We start from the raw sequence: 24,973 nt of genomic DNA on the forward strand, positions 1-24,973 counted from the left end.
CATTGTCAACTAAAATACCCAGTTAAGAAGACTGAATGACACAGGTAATCCCACAAATATTGCCTAATCCTTTTAACTTGATTGACAGCAGATCTTCTTTGCTGAGCCAGTCAAATAGCCAATAAAAGAAGTTTCAATCTTTCTTCCTACTTTAGTTTTCCGGGTCCATCAAATAAATATGTCTAACCTTATTTTATGTTGGAGATATCAATAGAACAGATTTTAAACAAAGTAAAAGCATAAATTACTGTGTATCATTCTACTTTTAATATCTAATTCTTATTTTCTTCAGACTGTTGACCTAAATTCGGGCTTTCTCTCCTTACTTTTTTTTTCCTCCATGAAGGTAAAATTTAAAACTAGTTTCTCTGTTTATATTTAAAGAAAATACATAATCAAGTGATTGATAGTTATGTTGTGAAAGATTAAATATATAAATTTTAGGAATTACAAGATAAAATACAGTAAGCAAACATAAAGAAAGTATCACCCTCTGTACTTATTTGCTGACCAATGATAAATGAAAGGATACTGTAAATTATAAAGGAATAAATGTCTGATACTAGGCCCTCATAATCTGAGGTGTAGACAGTTTTAACAACTGTCTAGCATGTTTCTGTCTCTGGTTTCTTCCCACTTCACTCTGTTACAGATCCCTGTGGGATTGGTCTTTACAAGAAACCACTTTGATCTTCCATCCAACAACTACCAGTTTATTCCCCACTGCCTTCCAAAAATAAATAAGTAAACAAATTAATTTTTAAAAAATAATTAAAAACTCCCTAAATTCCAGACCTTCTTCACTCTGGCTACATTTAATCTTTCTGACTTGCTTTTCCTATGTAAATCCTCCATCCCAGCTAGATTGCCAAACGCACTGTCACCTCAAAATGGCGTATGGTTTTCCATGAAAGAGTTTTTGTGTATTCAGTTACTTCTGCCGATCTTTGTCATACTTGAAAACCTATCTAAAATCCTATCACTACAAAATCTTCCCAGCCCAGCCCAGCCTGAAGAGCTCTCTCTCCAGAGCAGCTGTTGTTCATACAATTCACTTGGAATTCATTATACACTGTTCAGTGTTCTCTTCAGTGTTGTCTTGATTTACACTATCATTTAACATTTGACAAATCTGTCTTGCTTTTCCATTAAACTCACTGAGGGCAAGGACCAGTTTTTATTCCATGTTATCCACAGTATTCTATACATGGTAGATATGTAATCAACATTTGTTTATTGATGTAATTTAAAATTTTGAGTTTTCTTAAGATTTGTAATGATCTCTCATTCAGTGCTTTTTCTTTAAAACTTGGCTAAATCTTCTCTAATGTTCCCTGAGTTTGATCCTCACATATTTTCCATACACTCATTGAGAACCTGCCGTATGCAGTGCATTTTCCGTATTTTCAATGTATTTCTGTATTTCCATTATGCTGTAAGCATATTGAGGTCAGGTCTGTCTCTTCTGCTTTGAGTATCTTACAATCCTCAGTGAGGGTCGTGTACAGAGTAGGGGTTTTGTAAATTTAAGAAAACAGTAAATTAAAGTTTCAACTAAGAGGTCAAAATATGGTTGCTGTCAGGAACCAAAGTGAATTATGAGAGACTATAGTGCAGAATGTCAAAATCAAGACAGATGACAGACTTCAGGCTTTTGAAATGTTTGCTCATTTCAAGTGTATGTGAAAACTCTTGAGAGGCAGTTTTGTGGGTTTTTTTTAATAGTTAATTTTTAAATTTATTTTTGGCTGTGTTGGGTCTTCGTTGCTGTGAGCGAGCGGGCTTTCTCTAGTTGTGGCGAGCAGGGGCTACTCTTCGTTGCAGTGCACAGGCCTCTCCTCACGGTGGCTTCTCTTGTTGTGGACCACGGGCTTGAGGCACGTGGCCTTAGTAGTTGTGGCACGTGGGCTCAGCAGTCATGGCTTGCGGGCTCTAGGATACAGGCTCAGTAGCTGTGGTGCACGGGCTTAGTTGATCCGCGGCATGTGAGATCTTCCCGGACCAGGGATCAAACCCGTGTCCCCTGCATTGGCAGGCGGATTCCTATCTCCTGCACCACCAGGGAAGCCCTTGAGAGGCAGTTTGAAGGAGTGAGTCTGTGCAGAGTTTTCTCTGGAGACTTGCTGTTGTGCCAAGCTGTAGCCCAGCCCTCAAGTGTAGGGTTGGGAGCTACATTGTAACCCCAATGAGTGGGAACAGCTTCAGTGAGACTCCAGTCTCACCCAAATTGGGGGATAGAGGGGAAGGGCAACTTAGACTAGATTCTCCACCGACCTGAGGAATATAAAAGGTTTTTAAGGAAGTTTATTGTACTTAAGAGTCTGTACCATTTGTGTGAGAGGAACCCAAAGAGGGTTCACATTTGTTTTAAAGCTTATACCCCTTAACCATTCACAACTCAGCTACTTTTATTTTATCGTAGAAAGAGATGTCAATATAGACATATTTCAGGGTTAATAAAATTAACTTATCACAAAGATTTTTTTACAAATGGAGCTGTAAAGTTATATTTGAAAATAACCCTCTTAAAACCAGCCAACATCCTTACAACAAACTTTTGCTGCTGTAACTGCTAGAATTACCAAAAAAACATAGTTTCATCTTTGTACATCTGTGGGGATCTGACCTGAGACCATACTTCCTCTCCCCCACTACCACCCTTTAAAGAAATATGTGTTTTTCTCTAGAATGATTCTAAAATAGTGTCTGCACTTTTTCTAACATCTTTATCGGAGTATGATTACTTTACAATGTTGTGTTAGTTTCTGCTGTATAACAAAATGAATCAGTTATACATATACATATATCCCCATATCTCCTACCTCTTGCGTCTCCCTCCCACCCTCCCTATCCCACTCCTCTAGGTGATCACAAAGCGTCGAGCTGATCACCCTGTGCTATGTGGCTGCTTCCCACTAGCTATCTGTTTTACATTTGGCAGTGTATATATGTCCATGCCACTCTCTCACTTCGTCCCAGCTTACCCTTCCCCCTCCCCATGTCCTCAAGTCCATTCTCTACATCTGTGTATTTATTCCTGTCCTGCCCCTAGGTCTTCAGAACAATCTTTTTTTTAGCATACTTTTTTTTTCTCTCTTTCTGACTTACTTCACTCTGTATGTCAGACTCTAGGTCCATTTACCTCACTACAAATAACTCAATTCCGTTTCATTTTATGGCTGAGTAATATTCCATCTTCTTTATCCATTCATCTGTCGATGGACACTTAGGTTGCTTCCATGTCCTGGCTATTGTAAATAGTGCTGCAGTGAACATTGTAGTACATAACTCTTGGAATTATGATTTTCTCAGGGTATATGCCCAGTAGTGGGATTGCTTGGTCATATGATAGTTCTATTTATAGTTTTTTAAGGAACCTCCATACCGTTCTCTATAGTGGCTGTATCAATTTACATTCCCACCAACAGTGCAAGATGGTTCCCCTTTTCTCCACACCCTCTCCAGCATTTATTGTTTTTAGATTTTTTTATGATGGCCATTCTGACTGGTGTGAGGTGATACCTCATTGTAGTTTTGATTTGCATTTCTCTAATGATTAGTGATTTTGAGCATCCTTTCATGTGTTTGTTGGCAATCTGTATATCTTCTTTGGAAAAATGTCTGTTTAGGTCTTCTGCCCATTTTTGGATTGGGTTGTTTGTTTCTTTGATATTGAGCTGCATGAACAGCTTGTAAATTTTGGAGATTAATCCTTTGTCAGTTGCTTTGCTTGCAAATATTTTCTCCCCTTCTGAGGGTTGTCTTTTCATTTGGTTAATGGTTTCCTTTGCTGTGCAAAAGCTTTCAAGTTTCATTAGGTCCCATTTGTTTATTTTTGTTTTTATTTCCTTTTCTCTAGGAGGTGGGTCAAAAAGGATCTTTCTGTGATTTATGTCATAGAGTGTTCTGCCTATGTTTTCCTCCAAGAGTTTTATAGTGTCTGGCCTTACATTTAGGTCTTTAACCATTTTGAGTTTGTGTATGGTGTTGGAGAATGTTCTAATTTCATTCTTTTACATGTAGCTGTCCAGTTTTCCCAGCACCACTTATTGAAGAGACTGTCTTTTTGTCCATTGTACATTCTTGCCTCGTTTATCAAAGATACGATGACCATATGTGCGTGGGTTTATACTGGGCTTTCTATCCTGTTCCATTGATCTATATTTCTGTTTTTGTGCCAGTACTATACTGTCTTGATTACTGTAGCTTTGTAGTATAGTCTGAAGTCAGGGAGCCTGATTCCTCCAGCTCCATTTTTCTTTCTCAAGATTGCTTTGGCTATTTGGGGTCTTTTGTGTTCCCATACATATTGTGACATTTTTTGTTCCAGTTCTGTGGAAAATGCCATTGGTGGTTTGATAGGAATTGCACTGAATCTGTAGATTGCTATGGGTAATATAGTCATTTTCATAGTGTTGATTCTTCCATCCAAGAATATGGTATATCTCTCCATCTGTTTGTATCATCTTTAATTTCTTTCATCAGCGTCTTATAGTTTTCTGCATACAGGTCTTTTGTCTCTTTAGGTAGGTTTATTCCTAGGTATATTATTCTTTTTGTTGCAATGGCAAATGGGAGTGTTTCCTTAATTTCTCTTTCAGATTCTTCATCATTAGGGTATAGGAGTGCAAGAGATTTCTGTGCATTAATTTTGTATCCTGCTACTTTACCAAATTCATTGATTAGCTCTAGTGGTTTTCTGGTAGCATCTTTAGGATTCTCTACGTATAGTATCATGTCATCTGCAAACAGTGACAGCTTTACTTCTTCTTTTCCGATTTGGATTCCTTTTATTTCTTTTTCTTCTCTGAGTGCCATGGCTAAAACTTCCAAAACTATGTTGAATAATAGTGGTGACAATGGGCAACCTTGTCTTGTTCCTAATCTTAGTGGGAACGGTTTCAGTTTTTCACCATTGGGAACAATGTTGGCTGTGGGTTTGTCATATATGGCCTTTATTATGTTGAGGTAAGTTCCCTCTATGCCTACTTTCTGGAGAGTTTTTGTCATAAATGGGTGTAGAATTTTATCAAAAGCTTTTTCTGCATCTATTGAGATGATTATATGGTTTTTCTCCTTCAGTTTGTTAATATCGTGTGTCACATTGATTGATTTGTGTATATTGAAGAATCCTTGCATTCCTGGGATCAACCCCACTTGATCATGGTGTATGATCCTTTTAATGTGCTGCTGGTTTCTGTTTGCTAGTATTTTGTTGAGGATTTTTGCATCTATATTCATCAATGATATTGGCCAGTAGTTTTCTATTTTTGTAACATCTTTCTCTGGTTTTGGTATCAGGGTGATGGTGGCCTTATAGAATGAGTTTGGGAGTGTTCCTCCCTCTCCTATATTTTGAAAGAGTTTGAGAAGGGTAGGTGTTTGCTCTTCTCTAAATGTTTGATAGAATTCGCCTGTGAAGCCATCTGGTCCTGGGCTTTTGTTTGTTGGAAGATTTTTAATCACAGTCTCAATTTCAGTGCTTGTGATTTGTCTTTATATTTTCTGTTTCTTCCTGGTTCAGTCTCGGAAGGTTTTGCTTTTCTAAGAATGTGTCCATTTCTTCCAGGTCGTCCACTTTATTGGCATAGAGTTGCTTTTAGTAATGTCTCATGATCCTTTGTATTTCTGCAATGTCAGTTGTTATTACTTCTCCTTTTACATTTCTAATTCTGTTGATTTGAGTCTTCTCCCTCTTTTTCTTGATGAGTCTGGCTAATGGTTTATCAATTTTGTTTATCTTCTCAAAGAACCAGCTTTTAGTTTCATTGATCTTTGCTATTGTTTCCTTCATTTCTTTTTCACTTATTTTTGATCTGATCTTTATGATCTCTTTCCTTCTGCTAACGTTGGTGGTCTTCTTGTTCTTCTTTTCTAATTGCTTTAGGTGTAAGGTTAGGTTGTTTATTTGAGATTTTTCTTGTTTCTTGAGGTAGGATTGTATTGCTGTAGACTTCCCTCTTATAACTGCTTTTGCTTCATCCCATAGGTTTTGGGCCGTTGTGTTTTCATTGTCCTTTGTTTCTAGGTTTTTTTGATTTCCTCTTTGATTTCTTCAGTGATCTCTTGGTTATTTAGTAGCGTATTGTTTAGCCTCCATGTGTTTGTATTTTTTACAGTTTTTTTCTTGTAATTGATATCTAGTCTCACAGCATTGTGGTCAGAAAAGATACTTGGTACAACTTAAATTTTCTTACAGTTACCGAGGCTTGATTTGTGACCTAAGGTATGATCTATCCTGGAGAATGTTCCATGAGCACTTGAGAAGAAAGTGTAATCTACTGTTTTTGGATGGAATGTCCTATAAATATCAATTAAGTCCATCTCATTTAATGTATCATTTAAAGCTTGTGTTTCCTTATTTGTTTTCATTTTGGTTGACCTGTCCATTGGTGAAAGTGGGGTGTTAAAGTCCCCTACTATTATTGTGTTGCCATCCATTTCCCCTTTTATGGCTGTTAGCATTTGCCCTATGTATTGAGATGCTCCTATGTTGGGTGCATAAATATTTACAATTGTTATATCTTCTTGCATTGATCCCTTGATCATTATGGTGTGTCCTTCTTTTTGTCTTCTAATAATCGTTATTTTAAAGTCTATTTTTTCTGATATGAGAATTGCTATTCCAGCTTTCTTTTGATTTCCATTTGTATGGAATATCTTTTTCCATCCCCTCACTTTCAGTCTGTATGTGTCCCTAGGTCTGAAGTGGGTCTCTTACAGATAGCATGTATATGGGTCTTGTTTTTGTATCTGTTCAGCCAGTTTATGTCTTTTGGTTGGAGTATTTAATCCATTTACATTTAAGGTAATTATCAGTGTGTATGTTCCTATTACCATTTTCTTAATTATTTTGGGCTTGTTATTGTAGGTCTTCTCCTTCTCTTGTGTTTCCCACTAGAGAATTCCTTTAGCATTTTTTGTAAAGCTGGTTTGGTGGTGCTGAATTCTCTTAGATTTTGCTTGTCTGTAAAGGTTTTAATTACTCCAGTGAATCTGAATAAGATCCTTGCTGGGTAGAGTAATCTTGGTTGTAGGTTTTTCCCTGTCATTGCTTTAAATATGTCCTGCCACTCCCTTCTGGCTTGCAGAGTTTCTGCTGCAAGGTCAGCTGTTACCCTTATGAGGATTTCCTTGTATGTTATTTGTTGCTTTTCCCTTGCTGCTTTTAATATTTTTTCTTTGTGTTTAATTTTTGATAGTTTGATTAATATGTGTCTTGGTGTGTTTCTCCTTGGATTTATCCTGTATGGGACTCTCTGCGCTTCCTGGACTTGATTGACTATCTCCTTTCCCATATTAAGGAAGTTTTCAACTATAATCTCTTCAAATATTTTCTCAGTCCCTTTCTTTTTCTCTTCTTCTTCTGGGATCCCTATAATTTGAATGTTGGTAGGTTTAGTGTTGTCCCAGAGGTCTCTGAGACTGTCCTCATTTCTTTTCATTCTTTTTTCTTTATTCTGCACTGCAGTAGTTTTATCCATTATTTTATCTTCCAGGTCACGTATCCTTTCTTCTGCCTCAGTTATTCTGCTATTGAGTCCTTCTAGAGAATTTTTAATTTAATTTATTGTGTTGTTCATCATTGTTTGTTTGCTCTTTAGTTCTTCTAGGTCCTTGTTAAATGTTTCTTGTTTTTTCTCCATTCTATTTACAAGATTTTGGATCATCTTTGCTATCATTACTCTGAATTCTTTTTCAGGTAGACTGCCTGTTTCCTCTCATTTGTTTGGTCTGGTGGGTTTTTACCTTGCTCCTTCATCTGCTGCATATTTCTCTGTCTTCTTGTTTTGCTTAACTTACTGTGTTTGGGGTGTCCTTTTCACAGGCTGCAGGTTCGTAGTTCCCATTTTTTTTGGTGTCTGTCCTCAGTGTGTAACTTTGGTTCAGTGGGTTGCGTAGGCGTCCTGGTGGAGGAAACTGGTGCCTGTGTTCTGGTAGATGAGGCTGGATCTTGTCTTTCTGGTGGGCTGGACCACGTCCGGTGGTGTGTTTTGGGGTGTCTGTGATCTTGGCATGGTTTTAGACAGCCTCTCTGCTAATGGGTGGGGTTGTGTTCCTGTCTTACTAGTTGTTTGGCATCGGGTGTCCAGCACTGGAGCTTGCTGGTCGTTGAGTGGAGCTGGGTTTTAGTGTTGAGATGGAGATCTCTGGAAGAGCTCTCGCTGATTGATATTATGTGGGGCCAGGAGGTCTCTAGTGGACCGATGTCCTGGACTCAGCGCTCCCACCTCAGAGGCTCAGGCCTGACACCCAGCCGGAGCACCAAGACCCTGTCAGCCACAGAGCTTTTGGGAAATCTGAGGTCTTCTGCCAGCATTCAGTAGGTGTTCTGTAGGAGTGTGCCACATGTAGGTGTACTTTTGATGCATTTGTGGGGAGGAAGGTGATCCCCACGTCTTACTCCTCTGCCATCTTAAAGGCCCTCTATCTGTCTGCATATTTTAGGGCAATGCTAGCGGCATTATATGTATGCCATTTCAAAAGTATTAGGGGGCCTGTGTATTCTACTGTTTGCCATTGCATTCAGCTGCACAAAGTTTATGCATTTCAATGCGTTTTCCTCTTCTTTCTAAGCTCGGTATTCTTGTGAGCTAACATTTCCTGAATGGTTTCTTCTCTGCTCCCTCCCTCCCCCCTTTTCTTCTCCTTTTTTTTTTTTTTTTTTTTCTTTTCATCTTTCCTTCCCTTTCTTTCTTTTTCAGAAACCACCTTATCTATTTTTAGGTGTTTCAAATTCTTAAAATGTGAGCTGTTGGGTGGTCTGAAATTTGGCCCTCTAATGACTCTGGGCTCTCATGGCCTGCACATGATTTTATTCCATCAGAACTTCATGTATTTGGACAGTAATAAACAACACATAGTCTAAGCAGTTCTGAAAACTCTTTTCAAAAAAAAAAAAAAGATGAAAGGTTGTGACTGCTCACCTGGGGCAGCAGGAAAGAGAGAGAAAGAAGGGGAATTGCTGCTGGGCTGTGCTGGGCTGGGCTGGTCAACAACCATGCTCCCCTCCACCTGCAGGGCAGAGGCCCGTGGACCTGGGGGCCTTGGGGAGTCACGGGAGGAGTGTCAGTCAGTGGTCAGTGTAAAACAGGTCCTGGTCCCCCTCAGAAGGCACAGGAAGAACAACAGACAGAGTTGGTGATGTCAAGTAAACCTTAGGAAGCCAATGAGGAAGGGGCTGAGGGAGGGGCAACGTGAGAACAAGGCCTTGTGGCCGGAGTCTCAGCTGGAGTGATGGACCAGGGGGCTCCAAGGACCCCACAAAGAGCCCCGGGATAAAAGTCACCTTGAAACACCTGCCAGTCTCAGAGAGAGTGGAGCCATCTAACACCGGCACCAGTCAGGGGAAACTTTCTGAACCCTTCTGACACTCAGGCAGAAGTCTGGAGGTGGGGAGGGGAGGGAAAAAAGAAGGGGGCACCCTTCCTGGTCCTTTTTCAAGACAGCCTGAAGTCGACCTAACAGACAAAGAAAAAAGATTCAATTCCAAAGTGCACTGAAACTTACATTTCTTATGACTGGCCATCCTACTCATTATAGGTCTTTAAAATGTGATCTTAAGACTTATTAATCAAGGCTGAACAGAAAAGACTTGGGGTCTGTAGGAGATTTTATCCCCCATTAAATATGTTTAAAGGCACAATGGGTGGGAAAAAAGAGTTTTTCTTCAATTATAACTCATGAGCTGTTCGGCATTCCTCTTAATTAAATGCTTACGGATTGATTTTTTTGTGTTTTCAAAATCCTGTGAAGATCAAATTTAAGTAAACTATCTTCTAATAACAAAAGTTTGAACTTTTCGTAAGTTCAGTTAAATGAAACTTGCATTCTAACATTCCTTTAAAATATAGCCTGTAATTTCTGTGTCCGTTCTGTTACCTATGAGGATGATTATAGATCACATAAATCAGTTTGATTTACTTTTATTTTTTCTACTCATCCAGCTTTTTATAACACACATATGCACAGCACTGTGCAGGGACTGTGGGAGACTCTAAGATTGTAACACGTTCCCTCCTTTCACAGAGCTTGAAATACTTTTGGATTAACAAAGATTGTATGAAAGTAATCCAAGTAAAGTAAGATATAAGTACAGGAGGGTCCAATCAAGGGTCTAAATATATGGTACATAAATGACTGTGGGCAAAAATGTAACCACTGTGCCACCAGGTAAATTTATCTCAAAATAGACACAAAAAGAGCACTTTGGGCTCTGGAGTAGATGAGGTTAAATGCAGCATAAAAATTTTAATCACCTTACAAAGGTCATCATTAATCAATTCATACAAAAATTAATTACCTAGTGCCAAACGTGAGCCAGGCATCGTGCTGTGCTTTAGACATACGTTGGTAAATCGAACAGCTTCCCTTCCCTCATGAAGAGCATGATCTAATGAGATTCCAGCCTAATATGCCGTCCACGTCAATCTCTCATTATGTAAAGTTATGCAATTTGTGGGTCATTCCGTATGCCCACACTTTCTAAATAGTCTCTCTCAATGATGACAGTGCTGTTTGATTTTGTCATGCGAGGGTAATTTCTTTGGTTATTACTTTTTAATTACAGCCAACACTTACTGAGAAGTCACTTATGTATCAAGCAATGTTATGAGCATCTTATGTGTCTTTACTCACTTAACCTTTAAAAAGCCCTGTGATACAGATACTATTTTTAACCCCATTTTATAGATCAGAAGACCTAGACACAAAAAATAAATGTAACCTGCTCACTGCCTAGCTGGGATTCAGATCCAACATTATCAATATAGGAACCTTTGATTAAATTTAAGAAGCACACACTTAGGCGTGGAGTTAAATGGGAAAATAGGACAGACATGTTAGTAATAACAAAAAACAAGAATGCACTAAGTTATCAATTAAAAAACAGAAAGTGTCAGATTGGATTTTAAAAACCAGATTGTAGAAGTGCTTTGGAGTTTAGACGTCAATCTTTCTAAGCCTCAGTGTTGTCTGTGAAAGAGAGCTAAGTCTATCTGCCTTGAAAACCTCAGGAGATTGCTGTAAACACAAACACATAACGTGGATGATGGTGCTGTCGAAGCCACAGAGTCCTATACGTGTGTCAGTTTTTGTTAACACTATTTGTTCATTTGAACTTCGTTAAAAAGCAATAGCCATCACTCTTAAAAAGTGTTATAGTTCTTTTTGTTACCTGGATTAAATGAATTCTAAGAATTCTCTAATTAGATACCTTTTTATGACTTAGAACCAGGAAACAGAGTAAAAGAAAGTAAAGAAACTAGAAACCGGAACTTGTTATTGGATAGATTTCATGGTTTATACTAGACTTGTGGAGAGGAGGTTATGGGACCTTCCATTCTCCTCAGAAGCCCTCCACAGAGAGAGTTGTCTGGACTGTCTGTGTGTCTAGGGATTACGGGGAGGTGCAAAAAATGGAGAAGGCAGATCGCTGTTTCCAAGTAGAATAGAGTGAAATTAGCAGCCCAGGGCAAGATAAACAATATCTGGGAACTAAGTCCCCAAGTAAATAATTTGTGTCTAGCATTGTTCCCAATAGCAATCTAATTCTCTCTCTTTTAAAAAATTTTTTATGATATTCAGTGTCACCTATATATCTGACAATGATAGTTTGAGTCAACCACTCTTTTTGGCAAATAACCTATTTCTAGAGGGAGAATTCAGGGTTCACCATGACTGCACTTCTGTGCACCATACGTGCAGAATGATGGAATCGGTATTAGCTCCTCAGTCTCTAGTCACATTTCGCTCTGTTACACTCCTACACCTGAGCCGGTTCTGCACCTCCAAAAGATTATACATGAAGATTATGTGAAAGTTCTATTTTTGATCTGAATATATGTAATTTCAATCTATTCTTTATCACTGAACAGGGGTCCACTGTGAAGAGGACGTCGATGAGTGCTCTTCAAGCCCTTGCCAAAACGGTGGTACCTGTGAGAACTTGCCTGGGACTTACACTTGCCATTGCCCATTTGATAACCATTCTGGAGCATTTTACGGAGGAAGGAACTGTTCTGATTTGCTCCTCAGCTGTACTGATCACCCATGTCTAAATAATGGAACATGCGTCCCTCACCTCCACAATGGCCAGCATGGATTCAGCTGCCTGTGTCCCTCTGGCTATACTGGGTCACGGTGTGAAACGGTCACCACACTTTCTTTTGAGGGTGATGGCTTCCTGTGGGTCCCAAGTGGCTCAGTGACAGCCAAGGACTCCGGTTGTACAATAGCCCTCAGGTTTCAGACTGTCCAGCCAGTGGCACTTCTACTCTTCCGAGGTGACAGGGACGTGTTTGTGGTACTGGAGCTGCTCAGTGGCTACATCCACTTATCAGTTCAAGTCAGGGATCAGCCAAAGGTGGTCCTGTTCATCTCCCACAGCACCAGCGATGGGGAGTGGCATACGGTGGAGGTGACGTTTGCAGAGGCTGTGACCCTTGCCTTACTTGACGAGTCTTGCTTGGGGACATGCATCACGAGAGCTCCTTCTCCATTTGGAAGCGATGGGTCAACATGTGCTTTACAAAACTCCTTTTTGGGGGGTTTACCAGAGGGAACAGCCCACAGTGGTGTTGCTCTGCTTAACGTTTATAATAGACCATCCATACCTTCGCTTGTGGGCTGCCTCCAAGATGTTCAACTTGACTCGAATCCCATCACCCTGGAGAACATCTCGTCCGGCTGGTCATTAAATGTCAAGGCAGGCTGCACGAGAAAGGACTGGTGTGAGAGCCAACCCTGTCACAACAGAGGACGCTGCCTCAACTTGTGGCTTAGTTACCAGTGTGATTGCTACCGGCCCTACCGAGGCCGTAGCTGTCACAGAGGTGAGAGGGGCAGGGTGCCAGGAAGGCTGTGCCTCAGAGCAGAGCTGGGACAAAACAGCCAGGCCGTTCCTGCTGGTTATGAATCATCAGGAGCCCTCAGGACTCTGCTGCTGGCTGCCCACTGACAGGAAAAGGAAGAGGCTGATGATGTACCTTAATTAAATCTGAGTGGATTCATAGGGCACCAGGGTTTCACTCATGCAGAGAAGTGAAAACTAAGCCCATAGCTCCCATCCAAATGGGTTTACATCTTGGTGTTTACAAAATGCTATTACAATTTTACCATTTGTTGTGTATCAGAAATTTATTGCAAATCTTATTTGAAAGAGGAGTAATCTTTTTGGAAAAACAGGACCGTAGACATGAAACTAGTCAATGCCAAATTCTAGCACAATACCACGTGCATTGTAGACTCTCAGTACGTAGTTACTTCCTTGCCCTCCTCTCTATGCAGTTCACACTAGCTCCAAAATCATGATCAAGTTTAGCACTTTTACAAACCACCAATTTTATGCAAAGGTGTATCTTCCAGAGTTGCATTGGAGAAAACAGGTATTTTACCTACGTGTCCTAAGAAAAAAAAGAAAAAAGTTTTAAAAAAGTAACAACACTGAAACTTGGTAGATGCCATAAACTAATTGATCTAATTTCTTTAGCAAATCAGTTTGAAATGCATTTCAAAATCCTTACTTCCGACATTGTTGCAAAGACTGCTGTTGATAGTGATCGATACATACGTACCTGTTTCTTTTTATTATTCTCTTGCGTTGCAAATGTTGGAAAGGTAATTGCAACAGACTGCTTTGAAGTGCAGCTGTAATTTACCCCAAGATTTGAGAGTAACGTGAAATAGGACAACATCTGGTAAATAGTCTTCTTTGCTTTATATGAAGTAAAATTGAAACCAGTCTTGGTCTATACCCTACTCCGTGTATGAAGGGCTAAGAATTATTAGAAGCTATTCACGGGTCTCCCCCTGACCACAATATTCATTACAAATCACGGACCTGCTCGACTATGAGGACTGGCGTCTACTAGCTCTATGTAATATTTTAAAGGGAATGGCAAGTTGTTTTGTGATATTTTTAAAGGAGAAAAGGGGAGATTATGCTGAAGCAATGTTCACTTTTTGAAGAAAAATTTAATTGACCTAAGGCAATATTTTTACTACATATACAAAATAACAAACAGATGCTGACTCATATTGACCAGCTTCCAAGTGCAGTGACCCATGAGGTTAATACCGACCGTGGGGATGCTAACTGTCCTGGTAGATAGATTCAAGGGATGCCAATCCAGTGGGTTCTGGTTTTCTTTAATTTATTTTTTCCAACTTGGAAAATCACAGAGTCTTTAAGCCCAGTTCCTGAATTGGTTAGCTGTCCCCTCTCTTCTTCCAGTTTCCTTTTCCCCCGGCTGCCCGCCACCCCTCCACTATTTGAAACTGTTTAATCCTCATGAAAATGCTTAGTTTCAGAAGATATCTTTTTAGGGAGTAAGTTCTGTAAAATCATCCCTTTCTGAAAATTCTTGGTATAATTTTAAGAAAAGTTATATTTCTCATATCACCTCTTAGTCATAAATTTAAAGTATTTTGTATTCGCTATCATCTTTGAGGAATGTCTGCTGGGGAGTTTATTCCCATCGCAAAAGATGCTTACAAGCTGTAAGGACAACCTGAAATCTTCCTGTCATTGTACATAGATGTTCAGGAGGAGATGGGCTAAAAAGTACAAGGCAAAAACTTCACCCAATTCATGATCCTGGCTCAGCGTTTCCCAAACATGGTACCCATTGCAAGGAACAAGCAGACTGGATGGAGGATTTGGCTGGCTGACGAAACATGACAGACAGACGGGCTTCCTATATTTTAAAGTTGATTTTTAAAAAATGATCAAGTGTCTCAATAAGAAGAGTTCAGAGAAGAGTTTCTCAAAGCTTAGTTCCCAGAGCTGTCTGCAGGGTCATCGCGGTGTATCTTATCGCCCCGGCTGTGTCCAGGAACGTGGAGCTTCCAGGATACTGTTCAGGATAAAGGTATCACCGACCTCGTCCCTTCTAGAGAATATTTGATTAAGAGAGGCAATTGACATATGTTTTATCTTCAGTCGTACATCTAAACTTTGACACTCTTATCTGCTTGGAATTAGAGTTTCTTAGATATAGAAGGAGCTTCACTCCATGACTGAATTTTTTACACTGTTTTGCACCCAAGTGTAGTGGCCCAAACCTCTGCTTACATACCTTCAGGAATGGGAAACTCACTCACACTCCATCTTCCCAGAAATCCCCTAGAAGTTGTCTTTTTTGTACTAAACTAATATATGATGACCTATAGCTTCCATTCATTGGCAGCATTGTAACTCTTGAAGCCAATGTCAACCTTACTTACATGTCTTCTTCTTGAGAACACAAATACTTGAAGAAAAGTGTCTTGTACCATCCAAGCCATCACTCCTATCATGCTAAACACACCCAGTTTCTTCTAATGTTTCCCACCTGACATCGTTTTCAGACACTCCATCAGCTGCTTGCTTGCTCTGGAATAAATCTGCTTATCTGGCTCCTAGATGTGCCTGACAGTGCAGAGTGACACAGGACTGTAACCTTCTCATTCCAGAGAATGTTCTTCTATTCTGCAGCCTAATGTCCCATTGACCTTTGGGCAGCCACATTCTGTGATTGGTTCACTTTGAGCTGTTCTCCCTCTTGGTGCCACAGATTTCTGCTTTTTCCACCCTAAACCAATGAAGTGCACTTAGACCCAAGTGGCTTTTATTTATTCTAAATAAATTTCTTCTTGTTGTAGTCCATCAATCATTAAAACTTGGTTATTTCTTATCCCTATTTGTCGTCCCTCTTCATGACACATCAACAACACATATGAGAATCATTCTTTCCGTGTCCACAGACAAGTCATATATGGCGTCAGGTGTTTCTAAAATCATGTAGTAAATCATGTGCTCTGACTACTTGCTTGTGATTTCTGAAGAATAGGACTGCTGGAGAGTCAAGCTTCTGAGAAAAAGAAACAGCTCTGTGTTCTGTCTGTCTTTTCATCTGGATCCACAAAGTGATGCTGCAGGCGTCCCAGGATGACCAGCGGGGACCACCCCTGAGGCAGAGCAATTCTGTGCATATTCCCAAACCTCGGCAACTTCAAGAGCCACATTTTCTTATTGAGCATTTTATCTCATATGAAAGTGCTGCCGTGCATTCAGAGATGTTAGCCTCTTCAAACGGATTGTTACATCTAACAATGCACTTTGAAAGCTACCTGTAGTTGCCTGGAGCAGGTGGTCTCCAAATGCAGATTCAAAATGTAACGTTCCTGTCGAAAATCAAGGCAGAATTCTGAAAATGCAGACTTTTATGCAGAAGGTCTTCAAACACAGATGGTTACCTAAGCAAGCTTCACTATAATTCAGCTAAAATAAAATATGTCCCACCTTTGCTCAAACTTCAGTGGAACCATATGACAACATTTAAACATGCTGGAATGTGCTTTTTTTCTGGTTAGGATTGGGATGTGAAGACTTGAAGATAGCAATATGTTTAAGACAATGCTCTTGTCAAGTTCATCAGTGATTTCCAGATTGCAAGATTCAGTGGTCATTTTTCAGTCCTCATCTGCCTTGACCTCTCAGCAACAGTTACCACAGTTGAATACGCCCTCTTCCTGAAAACTCTTTCCTCACTAGGCTTATGGGGTGTCACTCCCCCTTCGTTCTCTTTCTGTCTTACTCTTTTATCATCTCCTTTACCTCCACATGTCTGATGCTTAAGGGTTCAGTTCTTGGACCCCTTCTTCTCTCTCTAGATTCACTCTCTTGGTGATCTCTTCCAATCTTAGGGCTTCAAATGCCACATTTACACTGACAAATCCAAAATTACTGTGACTAGCCCAGAATGTCTCCCCTGAACCTCTATATCTAACTGCTGACTAGAAATTTCCACCTGGATATCTAATAGGGCATCTCAAATTTAATATGGAATCTCATTTCTCCCCCAAATCTGTTCCTCCTGTTTTCTTCCCCATCTCTGCAAATGGAAACTCAATGCTTCTAGTTACTTGGACCAAAAGCCTTGGAGAGCAACTTGCCCCAGAAAATCCTGGTTTTGGTTCTACCAAAACATTTCCAAAATCTGACCACTTCTCCCCATCTGCACCATGACCACTGATCCAAGCCCATCATTTATCTCCTGAATTTCTGCAGTAATATCTCTACTTTCTTCGGGGTTCTGCTCAAATATTACCTTCTCAGAGAGTTCTTCCCTGATGACTCCATTTAAAATGACAGCTCCACTCCTACCTGCAGCTCTTCCTAGTCCCTTTCTCTGCCTGAGTTTTTGTATATCAAAGAACCTATCACCACCTGACATACTATATAACCTCCACCCAAATGGAATGTAAGCTTTAGGAGTACAAGGACTTGTGTTCCTACTATATCATCAATGACTTTGAAGGTCAGCATTTATTTTTATACTTCTCAAAGAGTTTTCTTGTGGTGATGCACATTGATAGCATTGCCACGTCAATGCATTAGAAATCTCTCTGTCCACAGGAAATGTTGGGTGAGTTCAGAACTCAGCTTCGCCCTAGTACTTTGTGCCCCATGCCTCTCCTTCACCCACCCAGGGCCAAAGAAGGAAGAGTCCTCTTCCTTTGTTCAACTGCCTTGCCTCTTAATATTATTAGGGGTATCTTCCCAAAAGAGGATTTGCAAATCTAATTCTTGGTTTCTGTCCTTTACAAGGAACGGTTAGGTTTGATGCCATTTGTTTGAGCATGCCCCCAAATAGCAGCGATGACGATTGTTCAGTCTGCTTACATGTGTTGCAGGAAGAGCTCTTGCTTCCCAAATTTCTCCAAATCAAGTTGGAGTGCAGTAGTATCTGATATTCCATGTTTAAGCCCCTCCTTTTTAGGGCAGTGAGGAAGAGGTTCAAAAGTTTATCGGTGCAGAAATCTTCTCTTCTTCTTTGTGATCAGTGAACTTCAACTGTAAACTATAAACCAAAATCTAGTTATTTTCAGAATAAAGTAAACTCAGAAGTTCAGAAAGTCAGGGATGACTTTTCAAATTGTCATTCTATTGAATAAGCCTGTCTTGAACTTTTAAAAATATGAATGTGCATATATGTATATATACATATATATATATATATATATATATGCATTACTTGTGTGTCTTCAGATGTTTCCTCTTTGTCTCTCCTCCTCTATTAAAGCGTATGTGGCAGGCAGATTTGGCCAAGATGACTCCACAGGATATGCGGCTTTCCATCTTGACAAGAGCTACGGAGAGGCCTTCACGCTCTCCATGTTTGTTCGGACACATCGTCCATCGGGCTTGCTTCTAGCTCTGGAAAATGGCACTTGCCAATACATCCGTGTTTGGCTAGAGCATGGCAGACTAGCAATGCTAACTCCAGGTTCTCCCAAATCATTAGTAAAATTTGTTCTCAGCGATGGAAATGTCCACTTGATATCTTTGAAAATCAAGCCAAATAGAATCGAACTGTATCAGTCGTCACAAAACCTAGGATTTATTTCTGCTCCTACGTGGAGACTCCAAAGAGGAGATGTCCTCTACATTGGTGGACTGCCTGACAGACAGGAGACTGAAGTTAATGGTGGATTCTTCAAAGGCTGTATTCAAGATATAAGGTTAAACAACGAAAATCTGGAATTCTTTCCAAATTCAACGAGCAACGCAGCCCAAGATGCAGTTCTTGTCAATGTGACCCAAGGCTGTCCCGGAGACAACCTGTGTGAGGTAGGATTATTCATACCAACTATGTCCATATTGTGTGCTAAAAGTTTCATTTTATTAAATAGATAATTTATTATAACTGTTCTTTGTATATGAATGTGGTGTTACTGACCCACTAGCTGTAGAATAATGCTTCATCCATACTTTCCCAGCAGGACTCGGGGATTTATGTTGAGCCATGAAAGTGTGGCCTTGATCTTATTGCCATTATGGTCCATTTAACCAAGCAAAATAACTACGTCTTCTACAACCAAATGACTTAAGAATAATTGTATTTTAATTCCCAAATTCTTAATGGCATCCCAGAGGTTTAACTGAATTAATTCATTTTGAAGATACCATTAACTTTATCTTAAATGCCCACCTACCATTGTTTTGAACATCTACTAAGTCAATAAGGAAAAAAAATCTGAGAGGTAACTTCCTTCTGGGAGTTGGATTTGAAATTTTCTGTAATATAATTACTCAGAGCCCATGCTTTACTTTGTATATTTTGTATGCTCTTCTGAAAGCTACTTCAATTTGTCAGCTCTGCATGAGCTTTCAGAGGAAAAGAAGGAAAGGCATTTATATCTGTTGAACATTTATTGAGCTCCAACTATTGCCATGTACTGGGCTTGCTTCTAAATACATAAAAATGAATCATTGTAGCATTACTATAGGGGCACCTCCAATGTGCCAGGTGCGATTTTCCATGGATCAATCCATTTCATTCTGTGGAAGGACTACTGTGCAAAGCAGGCATTTTTATTCTCTCCATTGATGTTATTTACAGAAAAGGAAATTGGCGTTTAACAAGGTTGGGTCACTAGCCTAGATCACATGTTAACAGTGGAATGGGCATAAATAAAGACGGAGCTCTCAGAAATTCCTTTATCAATACTTGCATTTTGAACACTTTGTGAGAAACCTTGTGAGAACTCAAATTATGATATGCTTCTGATTCAGAGGCAGAGCTGGAGGGGAGATGGTGTCACTCCTCTGGGGACCCAGAGGATCCAAGTACCAACTTCCCTGTTTGACTGTTGATAGAATCTTGAACAACGAAAGGGACCTCAGTTTCCTCACCAGTAAAAACAGGAGGAAAAGTCTCTAACTCAAACTATCATTAGTGACAGTGAAAGTGCCTGGTAATTTATAAATTACAGAAAATATAATTACACCTTTGAAAATCCTCTTTGTGCTACAGGAGATCAGTATTGTATATTTTTCTTTATTTCCCTTTTCCTCTCTCTCGATGGTAGCAGTAAGTTTTATTCTATTTATCAGCCAATGGATATAAAAAGTTCGAAATGTAAATATGTAGGAAATTAGCATTCACAGATTAACAGGGTCTTTTCCGTGTTTAGTTGCCGGCGCTTCTAATGCCTTTGACTTATTGTCTGCTCAGCCCAACCCCTGTCACAACGGAGGCATCTGCTACTCCCTGTGGGACGACTTCTCCTGCTCCTGCCCTGCGAACACAGCCGGGAAAGCTTGCCAGGAGGTTCGCTGGTGTGAACTCAGCCCGTGTCCTCCCCGGGCCCGATGCCAGGGGCTGCCTCGAGGATTTGAATGTAAGTGCACTTCAAACTTATCACCATCCAGTTCAACTGGGCATTTCAGTTGTTCCATGAGTCAACCCAGAAAAAGAATACAGACAACTCCAGCTCAGCAGAGAAATGTGTAGCTGCTTCTCCCTGCGCGAGTAGTGGTATAACAAACCTAATGGGAGTGTAATAAGCCAGAGTAGCCTCGTCCTGCCCCTGGGTTTCTGAGTGGGAAACAGCGGTCATAGCAGCACCAAGCCTAGATCCTTGATCATTTAAGACTATTAACCAGGTGATGTTTGGCTTTTCTTTTCTCGTTACTGGCAATACAGAGTGAAAGTGCCACTGTGAGCACATTGTCATTGGTTAACTATGAGGCTTCTGGCAACTCATACGTCTCCATAATCTAAAGCTTCCTCTGTAAGAAAAGGATAAAACGTCTCCTTGATAAGTAGGTAACTGTGGGTGTGTGTGTGATGATTATATGACCTCGTGTGTAGAGAGCCAAGCGCAGTAGGCACTCGATTGGTGTTGGCCATGAGTATTTCCCTCAATCTGAATGGTTTTCCTGCCCAAATTCAGTACTACTGAACACAATTTCCCAAATGTTAGCAATTTGAATACTATCTTTACAATTTTGACAGGTCTACGTGGTAGCCACACTATTATTTATAGTATGTCTTTTCTTCTAGTTCAACTAATGCACAGTTCAGTCTATAGCCAACCGTCTATGTTCACACTCAATTCTAATCTCTTCCCCTTGTTCAAAGATTTTGCTTCTGAAATTTTTCTCTCACCCACCAGCATCATCAGTTTTCCCCTCAGTATATAAACATACTGTCAAATTTCCTCATTACAAACTATTTCCCTTGATATCCCTCCCACCCCCACCAGCTACCATCCCATGTTCCTGCTTCCTTTCATAGTGGGAGAAACCCTCTAAGAGTTGTCCTCAATGTGCATCCGATGTCTTTCTGTCCAGTGTTCTTTCACCCCAGCAGTTAGCTCCCATGCACCATCACCATCTCTACCCTGAACTCTCTCAGTCCAGAGCTTCACAAGGGCCTCATCCCTCCATTCCCTTTTCTACCCAAGTGCCCTCTTCCCTGGCTTTACTTTTCTTTATGTCTCTAATCATCCTTGGATGTTTTGTTACACAGGTATTTGTTCACTTGTTCATCATCTTTTCCTTGATGGAATATAAGTTTCAAAAGGGAAGGAGATTTTCTGTCTGGTTTCCCACGTTACTCTTAGCACTTAGAATAGTGCCGAACATGTAGGAGGTTGTCAGTAAATATTTGTTAAATAAATATATATTTTTCTTCAATTTAGCTCAGTATTTTCACTTAACTTCTCTAGACTTAAATTACATTATCTTCATACAATTAAAAAAATACATAAAATACCTTGGAAAACACTGCACGAAAATAATGGTCTGGAGCTAGGGGTTGACTGACCTGAGGCCCAAATCAACAACCAAGCCCCAAAGTGACTGAGAATGAGAATACAGTTACTTTTATGTTTCTGTATTTTAAAATCATGTATCAAAATGGTATGTGAAATGTATTGCTCAGTGTATATACTTGGGGGGCAGTTTCTAAAAGAATACACATACTCTTATGTTTCATATTTAAGAAATAATATGCTACACACATGAATAAAGCATGATGAATTTGCGTAAAGAATGAGATCAGGCCTCTAATATGACACAGAACTTTAATGGCACCTTTTCCATTTCTCTGCCCTCTGAATTGCTTGTTTAAAATAGTTTACTACTTATTAATTTTACTGTTAATCTTTTGACAGAAATACTAAAGTTCTCAGTCCCAGTTATATTCTACAATGGGGTTTAAATCATTTTGAACATTTTCACAGGGAAAAAAAGAATAGGGTTTCTAAAAACAGTGGTGGTCCAAGAACCATACCCTGGGTGCGTATTGCCCTCCGTCTCCACATAAAGGATTTGGATGCCCCACGTCAGAAAGGCGTGAATGATCTTCACTGCTACTGCATGGCCACTACAGAAAGTGGAAAAAGTTTGCCTCTGACCTTTCAAAAAGTCTCAGTAACATTTTTTTAATTATGTCTTATCTTAAGGGAGAAAATGTAAATTAGTAGGAGGGGTGAAATTTTCCTAACCGGTAGGTATAAACCCTAGCATTCACTTTTGCTATTTTGTATAATTTTCATTTGATATGACCTCATGACACTATTGTATTTATTTCTAGGGAGATGTGTTGGGAAGATAGTTCTGCTAGAATAACATACTCTTGAGAGTATAGCTCGTGCATTACCCCGAGTTTGCCCTTAGTACTTCATCATTTCTATCTGTATCCTATCCGAAAACAGACAATTAAAAACTACAACCCACCTTAGATACAGGTGTGTTTATTATGATAAAGTTCCCTGAAGAAAAGGCAAAGTATAAATGTTAACGTGCACTGCGGTTTTTACTCAGATCACAAGAAGTGATTTCCATGTGCTCAGTCGGTCAATGAAACTAGTTTATACAGCATGACAGACAGTATTCTTCCTTCAGGAGTTGGAGGGCTACTGAGATTTGTCATGTTAACATTTATTCGAAAACATGTAATGAGACACTTCTTGCTCTTTTCCTGCCTAATCCCAACCCCAAATTTGCTGGGAAAAAACACCACAGTCAAAAGCAATAAAATCAAGTGAAATGTTAATCCAGTCAAATGATACACTTGAATGATACCCTTGAATTTACTCCTGCTGTGGTTTCTAATCATTATCTCACTTTTCAGAATTAAGGATTGAGTTATTTTTATAGACTATTCATTTAGTAATATTTACTGAGCACCTGTTTTCTGCCAGGCAATGTTCCCTGCATCGGGTTTAGTGAGAACCTAGACATAGAAGTTCCGTGATCTCGTAAAAGCTCATGTTCTAGTGAGGAAAGACAGACAAGGAACAAGTAGGAAAGTTAACAGTATAATTTCAAATAGCTACAAGATGCTATGAAGAAAATAAAGCTGAGTAATTAAAAAGAGAGTGGGTTGCGGTGGGGGGGGGAAACATCTTCACTTGGATAGTTGGGGAAAGCATCTCGGAGGAAGTGACATCTGAGCGCATATTTTGTTGAGAAAGAGTCCGGTATGGGAAGATCGGGGGCCAATATCGTGTCTAAGTAACCGCAAATGTAAAAGGCCTGGTTTGGGAACAAGCTTGGCGTCTTCAAAAAATAGCAAGAAGTTGTTGTGGCTATAGTACGTGCATGAGGAAGGGTGGCAGGAAATGGGATTGGAGAGTTAGGGGTCGGGTCACATAAACTCTGTCCGCCATGTTTAGGATTTAGGAAGCCTTTCTAGATGTGATGGTAACCGTGGAGGTGCTGAGCTAAGGCATGGTTGGTACATTGCTCTGCCGAGCAAGAGAAGCCAGGACACTGAGAAGTGGTTGGAATAGGCTGTATAATAAAGTGTTCGAGGTTGGGTGTGGTGACCCACACATGAGGTAAAGACAGTGTCTTAAGGTCAATTTCTACTGAAAGCTGGAAGATAATGAGAATAGAGAATTGACTGCTGGATCAGTAACACAGAGGTCACCATGACCTTGACAAGAGCGGTTTCAGTGATGTGATGGGGAACAAGGCTGAAGGTATTAAAAAGAAAATGGGGGATGAGAAAGTTGAGACAAGGTGAATCTAAAACTATGTGGAGAAGTTTTGCTGGAAAAGGAACTAGAGAAATAAGAAAGCAACAGGGTAGAGGGAGGTCAGGGTAGTGCTCTTGGGTCTTGCCTGTGTTTTTATTTTTTAAGATTGGAGCAATTACAGCATATTCTTATGCTGATGGGAAGCAACAGAAAGGGAGGGAAAATGATGATGCAGAACAGAAAGAGATTACGTTTAGAAGTAATACCTAAAAAAGGTGAAAATGAAAGGGACCCAAGGCGTGACTGGGAGAGTTGCCCTTGGATGTGTGCTGGAGCACCTACAGTTTCCCACCTGAGTAGGGAAAACCCGCAGTAGGAATACACGCACAGCACTGCAGACACCTGATATGCGGGGGTCCCCCCACCAAGCAATTCTGCTACAGTAGCTGTGTGTCCTACGGGTCATCTCAATTTAATTCAACTCTGACACTATCCGCCCAGACATAGTGTCAGATCTCACAGGCTAAGGGCTCAGTCCCACTAGAAGACCCCCCACTGCACTTCATATGCCAATCGCAAGCCCAGGTTGTCACCTGTGCTCCTGACCGATCAGCTATAAACCTGAGGCTCCCACGACCCCCGCCTCGGTTCAATTAATTTGCTAGAGCAGCTTACAGAACTCGGGGAAACCCTTAATTGTTTACCATTTTATTAAAGGATATGATAAAGGTCCCAGATGAACAGCCAGATGAAGAGATACATAGGGCGAGGTCTGGGAGGGTCCCCAGTGTAGGAGATTATTTCCCGAGGAGTTGGGGTGCATGACTGTTCCAGTGTGGGTATGTTTAACAAGTTGGAAGCTCTCTGAACCCCATGCTTTTGGGATTTTATGGAGGCTTCCTTATGTAAGCATGACCAATTATTAACTCCATTTTCTGCACTCTTCCTTCTCTAGAGGATGGACTGGGGCTGACAATTTCAAGCTTCTAATCATGACTTAGTCTTCCTGATGACCAGCCTGCATCCAGGCTCCCCCTAGGAGCCCACCCAGAGTCGCTGTCTCATTAGAACAAAGATGCTCCCAGTGCAGTGCTCTTATCACTTAGGAATTTACCAGGGTTTTAGAAGCCCTGTGTCAGGAACCAGGGGCAGAGAACAGGAGATCTTTTTTCTATTATTGTACAGATGAGAATAAGGACAATGCATCCATTATAAC

General features: G+C 40.2%; 1 protein-coding gene across 1 annotated transcript in view; it reads left to right on the forward strand.

Moving 5' to 3' along the window:
• Window positions 1-24,973, forward strand: part of CRB1 (crumbs cell polarity complex component 1) — a 145,242-nt gene that overhangs the window by 81,140 nt on the left and 39,129 nt on the right. The window contains exons 5-8 of the mRNA XM_065880477.1: window positions 11,877-12,833; window positions 18,066-18,613; window positions 19,559-19,634; window positions 19,960-20,166. Coding sequence (XP_065736549.1) covers window positions 11,877-12,833; window positions 18,066-18,613; window positions 19,559-19,634; window positions 19,960-20,166 — 1,788 coding nt within the window. The remainder of the gene's footprint in view (window positions 1-11,876; window positions 12,834-18,065; window positions 18,614-19,558; window positions 19,635-19,959; window positions 20,167-24,973) is intronic.

The sequence above is a fragment of the Phocoena phocoena genome, chromosome 1, assembly GCF_963924675.1.
Source record: "Phocoena phocoena chromosome 1, mPhoPho1.1, whole genome shotgun sequence".
NCBI lineage: Eukaryota > Metazoa > Chordata > Mammalia > Artiodactyla > Phocoenidae > Phocoena > Phocoena phocoena.